The sequence below is a fragment of the Primulina huaijiensis genome, unplaced genomic scaffold (genome assembly GCF_012295235.1).
Source record: "Primulina huaijiensis isolate GDHJ02 unplaced genomic scaffold, ASM1229523v2 scaffold37775, whole genome shotgun sequence".
Taxonomy (NCBI): Eukaryota; Viridiplantae; Streptophyta; class Magnoliopsida; order Lamiales; family Gesneriaceae; genus Primulina; species Primulina huaijiensis.
The window spans coordinates 487,376-499,146 of NW_027358831.1; the positions used below are offsets into that span (position 1 = coordinate 487,376).

Here is an 11,771-nt window from a genome sequence, read left to right on the forward strand (position 1 = left end):
TATATATAACATTTAATAATATACGAAAATGTATGTTTAAAAGAAAAAAGGAAAAGAAGAATTGATGTATCACACTAGATTCTCTTTCAGACGTTTTGTTGGTACAAAATCATGATTTATAGATGAATGTTTTCATCCCACTTTTATGGGTCCACATGCACCACATCTTTCCCTAATTTTTCAAAACTCCTTTCAAATTTCACTCGTGAACTTGATTGATTATAATATTTGCTGAATTGGATATCATAGGCTTGACTTGCATTTGTGAGTTTTTGATGTCAATTTCAATCAATACATTTCAAATTATATAAAGTTTGCATGTGACAAGATGTACTAGTTTATATATGTGTATACCCTCACCGATCTGCTTCGACCTAAAACAACCCAAAATAATTCCGGTTTTTAAAGTTTTAAAGATATTTTTCCATACAACATCTAACAACTATAATTGATCATAACATGCGAGGATTATGCTTGGTCTCATATAAAAAAAATTAATACACAGATGGTTATTGGATTTTTTATGAGAATAATGTCCTCAAGGTAGATTGAACTAAACGAAAATATATAATATCAAAAGAGACCAATCAAATATCCAATTTGGAATTAAGATTCTAGGATTGATTAAGTAAAAATCTACCATGATCTTGTTGCTCCAATTTGTGACAATCTGAGGTTTGATTTGGGGAGGTTCTAGTAGATGACTTTTTAAAGTCATTAACTAGCCTACTATCCTCTTGTATTCCCATTCTTCTCTATTTTATACAATATTATTGAGATCAAAAAGGCCCCAACCGTAGTCTCACCGATTAAATATTTAAAAATTCTGAAATTGAAAATAAAATAAAGAGAATTTATTTCAATGAACATATAATTTTAGTGTCTTTTATTTTATAATATATATAGAGTCACATTGCAAAAAGAAAATGAATCATACGGCCTATTTCAGTCTATTCTATGATATAATGCATCACAAGAAGTTGAACCGATGGGTCGATGCATTCAATTTGATTTGTACCAAAATAGTGAGACATCAATTAGTTGACAAGAAATTTCATTAAATAATTAACTGAAATTGGTGATATATGTACCATTGATTACAAATCCAATATATATGAAGATCTTATATATCATTACGAAGCCATGCACCAAAATTAAATTTGCCTAATACTCGTACTTCTTGTTGAATTTCAGCATCCAAAAATTACAATATAATTTTTTTTTCCAAAAAATATATGATTCACCAATAAGGTGACATTCACCTGTTTAATTTGTCATTTTGATATGATTCATCACATCCAATAGATAAATATCATCTCATTGATAAATATAAAGTTGGACACGGTTGGTAACCAACATATCAAATATATATATATATATATATACAAAAAAAATTTATTGAATAATTTGAAACATCAGGTACTTGTGAGCATACAAAGAGACATAGCGTGATAGAGGATTGGATACGGAAGTTGAGAATCAAATCTTGAAATGTTGTGTAATTATTATATGATATATAGACAAGAAATAAATAAAGGTACACGTTCAGGGACCCACTTGTAAATATTTGAAAATCTCCGTGGGGCCATTTCATAATATACAAATCTTTTGCGGTCCCTTCAAACTCCCGCCTTTGCCTCCTCTCTTCATTCAAGTGAAACTCGAATTAATTAATCAGAATAAATTACATATAATTATAAATATTACACGACAAAGAGTTTCCCATTGTTATAACTTATATACTATATTATCAAAAATAATATTTATATTATTACCAAATGTTATTGCATATAAATATATGTATATATATACACACACACACAAAAAAGGACTATTTTGAAAGAGTGGAATCCGTAGGATTGGTATTTTGGTGAAATTGTATTTATGTCCCCACATTTGGTTGTCTGCCACGTGTAGAGTCGTCCACGTTTAGACCCCATCATGAGAAAGACAAAAGAACTGCCATCCAAATCCGCCGTGTGAGCCGCTTCATTATCACATTTCTTTATGCTTTTGTGGGCAACCCCTATTCTCTTCTAATTCTATCTATCTATCTATCTATCTATCTTTTTTTATGTANTAAAAATAATACACAAAAACTCATGTAAGACCGTCTCACAAATTTAAACTCGACACGACCCGAATTGTGATAAAAAAAAAAATTTTTATATTCAAAATATCATTTTTTATCAGTTATATTATAAAGAAATATTGTATTACATATGTTGATTTGAGTGAAAAAATTTATTTTTTATGTCAATAATATATCATATAATATATGATGATTTTAGTAAAAATATTAGTTTTTATGTTAATTCGATCAACCTCACAGCTATAAATATGCGTGATACATACTCAAAGACATTATCTAAGATTACACATGATTTTCCAATTCGGAAAAGTTTATACTTTATGTATCGTAATTTTTCCTCATGCGGTGTATTAAATGCATGTATGGTGGGATTTCACGAATCTGGTTTTCTTTTCTTTCTTTTTTTACTTTCTTTAATTAAATTTCCTTTGTCATCAAGAAATGTTCATTGACTAGTTGTTGTTACAGAGCAAATTCCTCCTAATAAAACTTTTTGATTCGACACATAACATTTGAGGTTGTGTGTGCAATATATATATAATAGGAAATTCATCAGAAAAAAGGACAGAAAATATTTACTACCGCCAAGTAAACAACGTAATTTATTCAATCAAGATTTGCTTTTCTTGTTTTTTTTTTTCACTTAAAAAAAAGGTAAAAACTTGTGTAAGACGGTCGCACGGGTCGTATTTGTGAGACGGATCTCTTATTTGGGTCATCCATGAAAAAATATTACATTTTATGCTAAGAGTATTACTTTTTATTGTGAATATGGGTAGGGTTGACCCGTCTCACAGATTAAGATCCGTGAGACGGTCTCATATGAGACCCACTCTAAAAAAAATTAATAATAAAAAAGATTCGCTTTTTAAGTTTCTTGATTGAAGGGAGAATGGAAACATTTCTTAGATAATCTTCACTTTTTATCTATGCTCTTCACTTTTTATCTATGCTATAGTTGATAGCACATTGGAATTCGAAAGATATAACTACCAATATTTTATATAAAATGGAGATATATAAACATTTTATAGTAGGTATCTTGCGAGATGATCTCACATATCTTTATTCGTTATACGAGTCAATCACAATCATATTTTTAATAATAAGTAATATTTTTGACATAATGAATGACCGAAATTATAAGAGATTTATCTCACAAAAGCGACTCGTAAAACCGTCTTAAAAAAAGTTTTTGTTAACATTTAATTTATAACTAGAATTTATCATAATTTAATTAATTTTGTATAGAAAACTTAATATGCATGCATGTAGTTTGTGTGTATTTATTATATACGATATTATGAGAGCTTTAAAACATTTTGACCTAGTGACAAATATGGGACCATGAAATCAAACTTAAGGATCCTTGTATTGACCTATCTTTTCCATTAATTAATCAAGCGTGATTTTCAAAGAAAAATTTTGCTCGTGGGGTTTCTATCAATAAAATTACACTATTGTTTTGCAGAATAATTCCAATTATTGTGTCCCACTAACTTTTTTTAGAAATAGACATTCATATAAAATATATTTATAAGTTTATTTTTTCGAAGGAAAAATACATCAGAAAATCCTAGGTTTTTTATTTTATCGATTGATTAATGAATGGAAAAAATTTTGTGAGTCGGTCTCACAGGTCGTATTTTATGAGACGGGTCTCTTATTTGGAACATCCATGAAAAAATATTACTTTTTATGCTAAGCGTATTACTTTTTATTGTGAATATGCGTAGGGTTGACACATCTAACAGATTAAGATCTGTGAGACGGTCTCATATGAAGCCTACTGTGATGAATTTATCCCTTGTTTGTTAGTTGACAATAATTCATAATAGATAAGTTTCCAACATTTTTCATAGGAAGAAATCCAACAAAGGGAGTATTAAATAATTTTACCTCTAAAATGTTGATAAAAAAATATTTTAAGACTGGATATTATAATTATATTCAAACGTGAATTTTTTTCGTAAATAATTGTTTTTATTAAAATGAATTTTCATCAATTAAAATTGCATTTGCTAGCTGTGCACAGAGATGGAGGGAGAATTATAAAGAATAAATTAATAATATAATCATCTCTATTTTTCATATTCTAAAATTCCGAAATATTCAATCCTTTGAATTCCATTCTTCCAACTTTGAATCTTCGGTAGATGGACAACCTTTCTTGTCTCATCCATGTAATTTTTCCTTTTTTCTGGCACACGAGATATATATCCTTAAGCACAAGCTTTTTTGAATCTTGATGCAAACATTATTATTTTTATTATTTAATATAATTTGATTATTTTAACAATTATTATTTTCTAAAAAATAAACTGTAAAATAATTTAATTATTCTACATTTTTTTTGTGTATTAATTTTTTTAATTGTTAGTAATCCTTATTTTTAATTAATTATTTGTTATTTGAAATTTAATTATTTTTACTATCCATGAATTGTGTCCTATCTGGTCTTCATCAAATACAATTTTTTTTTGTTAATCTGTTGCGTTGGGTATTTTTCATATTTGATGTTTTCTTTAATAATAGATAGTTTAACAATATTTTTCATATAGGTTTCAGTGCATCTGATATTTTTTAAACAATTAAATATCTAAAACATTCGTTCTCGCTTCACATTTCTATTTTTATAAAAAATAAAGCTTACAAAATATTAAATTTTTTTTCAATTATGTTTCATGTGTCTTAATAAATTCATTAAAATACATTTGAATTAATATCTAAACTGGAAATAAATATTGCGATACGTGCCAGAAATTTTAAACTAAAGAAGAAAAATATGACAAAAATCGTTTTGTTTTATCAGACCATAATGGATCTTATATGAGATTCTATTGTCCATTAATCGCTCAAAGCACATAAGCTTTGCACGTAGAGGCCCAAGTCGTTAAAATGGCCTAACTTCTACTCATTTATATATGGATAATTATTTCAAGTACAAGTTTGATAATGTATAATGTAATACAGGGTCGTAAATTTATATTCGTGAGACGTTTATTATTGAATTATTAATTTTAATATAAAAATAATATTTTTTTACGAGTGTGATCGGATAGTAAACTGATGTCACGTTAGTTTTAATGTAAAAGTAGATGCATGAAACATAATACTAATCTTTAATACTAGAAAAAAAAAACTATTTCAAAGTTTCAAACTAATGCAAAAATTGTTTTTTTTAGCTAAAAAATATATTGGTTTTTCAAAAATAAGTACAACTTTGAAAGTTGTACCAACTACCAATTAAGAGAAATTTTGTAAAATAACTTTATCAACTATTTATTTTTTAAAAAAAGGATTATTTCGAAGTGGAAGTTGGTGAAAAATCCTCAATCAAAATATTTCTTTGTGTTCACTCTCTACCCACAAAATTGTGGTACTATGTCATACAAAATGTGGTACACTTCATGTGGAAATGTGGTACTAAAAAAGTACTCAGGGACTGAACACAAAAAAAAAAAACGCCGGTTGATAGCCAATTTCCCGAATTTTGAATATATTTTTAAAAAAACAAAATATCCCCACTAGTTAGGTTCTCTCCAATATTCAACAATTTCAACTGTTGGTTGAGTTCTCCTACAAGAACAGCCTCCAGCATCCGACGACTTTAACCATTACGTGCACACGCTTTTAAAGAAAACAACTGGAGGTGATTCCAGACCACCATCCTTAGTCAAGATAATTTCACGTGATGACATTACAAAAACTGAAACACAATTGGATTTCTCTTGTGCCTCTTGGATAAGGCTTCCAACGGCTTCTGCAGGTGGGTTTTTCTTGTTAGGAATTTTTCCTATGTTTTATTTGATCCTAAGAACATTTTAAAGACATGATTTTTTTTGCTGTCTTCGTTTTCTCAACCTGTAAATCTCTTATCTCCAAGTGAAATTGCTGACTCCTACATAGGAATTACTAGAAATTCGACGTCATTTTTGTTGTCTCAACTAATAATCATGTGTCCGATGCTACCTTTTACCGGATTTCCCGAATCCTTGACGAATTATGTTATTCTCTTTCAAAGCTCTGTTAAAACCCAAAATTTCCACTTTTTATACTTCTTAGTATTTGGTAGAGACATCACCCGCCTTTTTTGGCTCCTTCTTCTTTCATAGGTGCTTTGAGCTCATTCGGTTATGGCCTCAACAATGCTCAATTCAGCGAATTGTAGCGTTAGTGGAGCTGTGAAGCTTGATTTCGTGGGTCTGAAGTCATCGGAAGTGCCTTGGAATGTCCTGTGTGTGAGGCCTCGTTCGATGACAAATGTGCCCCGGAAGCTGGCTATAGTGGCATGCGATAAAAGGGACGATGCGCCCCTGAAGATGGGAATGAGTGATGAGGAGTGTGAGGCTGCTGTCGTTGCAGGGAATATACCAGTAGCACCTCCGATCCCACCAAAACCCTTGGCACCAGCTGGCACCCCGGTCGTGCCCTCACTTGTAGGTTCACATTTTATGTTTATGGTCTTTGCAATTGCTTAAATCGTGGTCTTGTGACTGTTATAATTAAAAATATCGTCTTAGTGCTTGCTTGCCGCTATTATTCTTTTTCTTTTTTCTTTTTTTTTTTTTTTTTTTTTTTTTTTTTTTTTTTTTATTTTTTTTTTTTTTTTTTTTTTTTTTTTTTTTGTTGCTTTAGGCGTTTAAGTTGAAACATGTACATGTAATTATGATCTTGTACCTTACAGGACTTGACATATACCTGTCACAGGGTTTAATCTATAAAGAATTGTACATTTGGTTTGATACTGAATAATTTGCCTACGAGCTGTTAGGAACTGAGAACTTTTTCGATATGGCTAATCTAGAGATCTAGTCATTTAGTTTGTGGTCCAGTATGAATTTCGTAATATCATATATCAACGAGTTAGCCATTTAAATCTTCCTTTTCTAATTACTATACTCTACCTATGCTGTCATAATATTTGTACAGCCACTTAGTCGCCGACCTCGTCGGAACCGTCGGTCCCCAGCTCTGAGGGCTGCATTTCAAGAAACAAGTTTGAGTCCTGCAAATCTGGTTTATCCTCTTTTCATTCACGAGGGTATGTCGTGGCTGATTTACAATTTGGGAAAAACAAAACTTTTGATCCCCACCTTGTCATTTTTATATTTTATTGCCGCTCTCGATATGTCCTTCATTCTTACAAGATATACAGGTGAGGAAGACACTCCAATTGGAGCAATGCCAGGATGTTATAGACTTGGATGGCGACATGGACTTGTTGAAGAGGTAAACAACCATTATTATTTTTATTTATTTCCGTGCATGATGTAAGACTTAAATTAGCCAGGCTATGAAAAGGTCATCTTTTACAGGTAGCAAAGGCACGAGATGTCGGTGTTAACAGCATCGTGCTCTTTCCGAAAGTTCCAGATGCTTTGAAGGTTCTTATTTTGACATTTTGTCATATTATGAGTGTAGCTAAATTATAGTGTTGATTTGATTTGGTTGGTTCCACTGCAGTCCTCTTCAGGGGATGAAGCATACAATGAAAATGGGCTAGTTCCACGAACAATACGGCTGCTCAAAGACAAGTATCCTGATCTTGTATGTTATTCATCAATGGAGTCACATATGTGTTTCTGAGTAGAGTCTTTTTCAGTTAATTGAATCTCACATGTATTAATTCGAGATGTATATTTGTAGGTTATCTACACCGATGTTGCTTTAGATCCATATTCTTCCGATGGGCATGATGGTATAGTTAGAGAAGATGGTAAGACATACTGGTGTCAATTTGTTGCAGTGGAAATAGGTGTTTCAACAAAATAATTCACAAGCCAGATTGCAAGGAAAAACTAATGATAATTCTGAAAATATGTCAAAGATTGATTGATCTTTTAATGCAAATCCGAGATTTAAATATGATACTAATAACAGTTTTATCAATGTTAAGTTCTGTACTATGATATGGATTATGGACAATGAACATAATCTGAGCATCTGAACAAAATGGAATGTCTTTGACATAATTCTGAAAATATGTCAAAGATTGATTGATCTTTTAATCCAAATCTGAGATTTAAATATGATACTAATAACAGTTTTATCAATGTTAAGTTCTGTACTATGATATGGATTATGGACAATGAACATAATCTGAGCATCTGAACAAAATGGAATGTCTTGAGTTACTTTTGAATTACTGCCGAATATTGCAGGAGTTATTATGAATGACGAAACTGTGCATCAGCTGTGTAAGCAGGCGGTTGCCCAGGTAATTTCAATAAACTTTGAATTCTTTGTCGAAAATTTTTTGAGTAATGTACATGCACTTTCTCTAGATTCTAGAATTTGTTATTGTTTTGGGTAATTTTATAAACTTATCACCTGGCAAACTTCCATAAGTAGGCCATGGCAGGAGCGGATGTGGTCAGTCCCAGTGATATGATGGACGGACGTGTTGGGGCGATTCGAGCGGCTCTTGATTCTGAAGGATTTCAGCATGTTTCCATTATGTCCTACACTGCCAAGTAATTGCTCATTTTATTTACCTTCAGTCTTATTTGTTGTTGGCCTACAACAAGTGCCACCATTGTTCCATGTGGCCACATGTGTGGCAAAACTACCTGTAGCCTTTGGTACAATTATTATGTCTATTATGCGTACTTCTGCAGTTTTAACCTTCTTATATGACTTTTGGAGGTGTTAAATCACATAAAATATCTGTTCAGTATTCGTTCCTCGTAGCGTTTCCTGAGTTGATCCCAATTCTATGATGTTGACTCATTTTCAGATATGCAAGTTCATTTTACGGTCCTTTTAGAGAGGCTTTAGATTCGAATCCACGTTTTGGAGACAAGAAGACGTATGTGTCTTCCTTCTCATTAAACTTATTTTTTAAACTTTGGTTGCACTTTTTTTGTTTTCGAAATCACTAGTGATCACATTGCTTGCTTTTGCATGAATGGAAAAATAGCTATCAGATGAATCCTGCTAATTATAGAGAAGCTTTGGTCGAAGCCCATGAGGATGAATCTGAAGGAGCTGACATTCTTCTGGTTAGTATGGCTTTTTCTGTAATTTCGTTGAGTGTTCGCCTTTGTCTAAATTGATGAGCCCATTTTAATAATTACTTGATTGTAGGTGAAGCCAGGTCTACCATACAACGACATAATAAGGCTTTTACGAGATAACTCTTCTTTGCCAATTGCTGCGTATCAGGTACTTTATTCGGCACGTTCAAGTTGTTAAAAATGTTTTGAGTTCACTAAAATGGTAAAAATGTATTTGATCTGAAAAGTGGTGCCTTCAAGATGATAGATGCTAGTTAAAAATTAAAAGGGGAGAAAAAGCTTCATGCTGGCATATTATTGTGAGGCAATAGGCATGCATGTTTCAGCAACATATTCAAAATCACAAGGAGTTTTCCTTTTAAGTGGGTGAAGTTTGAATGGCGCATGAAAGTCAAATGAATTTGAGCAATGTTTTGCTTGTAGTTGAGAATAGAATCAGATGAAAAGGTACTGGGTTCTTAAAATCTGTGATGTTCGAATAAAATGAGTAATTTAATAGCGTTTTTATTGTACATATATAGGTTTCTGGTGAATACTCGATGATTAAGGCCGGAGGGGTTCTTAAAATGATTGATGAGGAGAAAGTGATGATGGAATCTCTGTTATGTCTTCGTCGAGCTGGAGCAGATATCGTTCTCACTTATTTTGCTCTTCAAGCAGCTAGATGCTTGTGTGGGGAGAAGAGGTGATGTCGTCTCGATACTGGTTTGCGCAGTAAATTTGACAGAAACACTCGAAAGCTATTATCTAGTAGTATGCTTTTTATGCGAATTCTGATGGTTGTTTTGGCAAATTATAGTATATCGACTTGGAAATGAACCTGGTTTCTGATCACTGAACTCCATTCAAAACAAAAATAAATTGTACAGGCCAATCCATTTATAAGTTTTGCCTGAACAATAATAATAACGATGACACTTAATCGTCTCCATCATCAGTGAGAAATTTTCCGGTGCCAGGATTTATGGCTGCGAAGAAGAAGAATGCGACGTTGAAGAGAATAAGGGGTTCGATCTCAGTAATGGGAACTCCGGTTTCGATATTCAACTGCGCCAAAGCTCCTTTTCCGGTGACGATCTCTCCGATTATCGAGAATGCAATGCCAAGTTGTGCCAGTCTACCGACGAAAAGCTCGTTGGCTTTCGTGAACCCAAATAAAGGACCTAAACATATTTCGAACATATACTCACTAATCAAAACCAAAAAAGGGAACTAATTTTAAAACAAATTTCGAGAGAGCGGTGAAATAATAGTTGATTACCTCCTTCACCAAGACCCAATGCAGACCTTAAGCCTTTCCCAGGGGAAATAACAGCCCTGTCAAGTCCGGTAGGTTCGTCGACAAATCGGCCACGGTCGCCTAGTGCTCCAATGGCTCCTAGCAAGTTGAACAGTATGAAAAACAGAAGAAGAGGCTCAGCTTCGTAGATGGGAATTCCAGTTTCCAAATTCAATTGTGCTAAGATTCCCTTTCCCGTAATTGCTTCTCCCAGCAGTGATGCCTGCAAATCGAATAACGTGACATATATTTGACAACTCAAAAAATTCAGAACGCCATAGTATAATTCTCAGTAAAGATGTAATTGATCTCCTAATGTTTTATAATTTCAAGTTGGCCCGGAGATCCAACCACTGAAGAGGTGAACGGTCAGTAAACTCACAGCAAAGCCAATCATGGCAACACGACCAACGAATAGCTCGTTTTGCTTTGTGAAACCGATTCCTCCAGAAGTTCCAAAGATCCCATCTTCCACCTTAACCTTCTCTTTCACAGCTGGGGCCTGTGATGATTAAAAAAAAAAAAAAACCAATCCATCGTATCAGTTAGTCCACAAGAAACTAATAAAGATGGCGACAGTAGCATGCAGTCACTTGCCTTCGAATACATGCTTTATGATCAAAACAAGAAATGCAAGAATACTACTAACCTTCTTGACAGGATCTGCCTTGGTTTTGGCCTTGAAAAGGGCAACAATCAATCCAGTTGTTGAAGATGGAGGAGAACTAGCCTCCTTTGGAGGCAGCAAGAAATGAGAAAAGGGTTTCGGTTTCAGTCTTCGAATCAAAATCTCCCCGCCATTAATGGCATTAGCAGTAAGCAGCATTGCTTGAGCAGCCATTGTAGTTTCTAATGACTAGATCAGTGAGTGCGTGCGTAATATCAATATGGTATATTCTGAAGATGTCAAGCACATATATATAAGAAAAGATGAATTATTATCACTAATAAATACTGAAAATTAAGAGGGTTTGTGTGTCACACAATTTGCTAGTGATGTGGATATGGTCTTAGAATTGTGACGGTGGAGGAGCATCCACGTTCGTCACCTTTCGTGTTTTGAGGAAGAAATCAAAAGAGAAGATCGATGGTTATTCTAGTGTGTTCATTTACATACTTTGTGAAAGGACCCATCAAATTTAACGACGTTGGATGTATTTGAATGAACTTTCACTGTCCATCCGTATGTATGTATGTATGTATATTCGATGAAAAAATTCACAACTAAAATTTTCATTCAAATTGATATATACACCTTTAACCGACTGAAATTGTGACGAGGATATTTTATTTTATTTTCATAACAATCTGTGAATTTGGATTACTTGACAATATTATATGATTTCCATATTAATTATTTAATTTCATATAATGCTTTTTT

The 11,771-nt window shown here is 32.7% G+C and overlaps 2 protein-coding genes across 4 annotated transcripts; one reads left to right on the forward strand and one right to left on the reverse strand.

Annotated features, from left to right (window-relative positions):
* Positions 1 to 5,660: 5,660 nt before the first annotated feature.
* LOC140968704 (delta-aminolevulinic acid dehydratase, chloroplastic) lies at positions 5,661 to 9,945 on the forward strand. 2 transcript variants are annotated; one of them, XM_073429763.1, is made up of 13 exons: positions 5,661 to 5,861; positions 6,208 to 6,531; positions 7,025 to 7,136; positions 7,251 to 7,324; positions 7,411 to 7,479; positions 7,559 to 7,642; positions 7,742 to 7,811; positions 8,257 to 8,312; positions 8,447 to 8,568; positions 8,832 to 8,903; positions 9,015 to 9,096; positions 9,182 to 9,259; positions 9,633 to 9,945. In XM_073429763.1, the coding sequence occupies exons 2-13, from the start codon at positions 6,229 to 6,231 to the stop codon at positions 9,798 to 9,800; spliced, it is 1,290 nt and encodes a 429-aa protein (XP_073285864.1). In that variant the 5' UTR covers positions 5,661 to 5,861; positions 6,208 to 6,228; the 3' UTR covers positions 9,801 to 9,945. The 2 variants fall into 2 exon arrangements, with proteins under 2 accessions (XP_073285864.1, XP_073285865.1); XM_073429764.1 differs by lacking the exon at positions 5,661 to 5,861 and adding an exon at positions 5,936 to 5,958.
* Positions 9,889 to 11,365, reverse strand: LOC140968706 (photosystem II 22 kDa protein, chloroplastic-like). 2 transcript variants are annotated; one of them, XM_073429766.1, is made up of 4 exons: positions 11,058 to 11,365; positions 10,773 to 10,892; positions 10,373 to 10,613; positions 9,889 to 10,274 (listed from the first exon to the last, which is right to left on the reverse strand). In XM_073429766.1, the coding sequence occupies exons 1-4, from the start codon at positions 11,229 to 11,231 to the stop codon at positions 10,030 to 10,032; spliced, it is 780 nt and encodes a 259-aa protein (XP_073285867.1). In that variant the 5' UTR covers positions 11,232 to 11,365; the 3' UTR covers positions 9,889 to 10,029. The 2 variants fall into 2 exon arrangements, with proteins under 2 accessions (XP_073285867.1, XP_073285866.1); XM_073429765.1 differs by having other exon boundaries at positions 11,040 to 11,321.
* Positions 11,366 to 11,771: the final 406 nt, after the last annotated feature.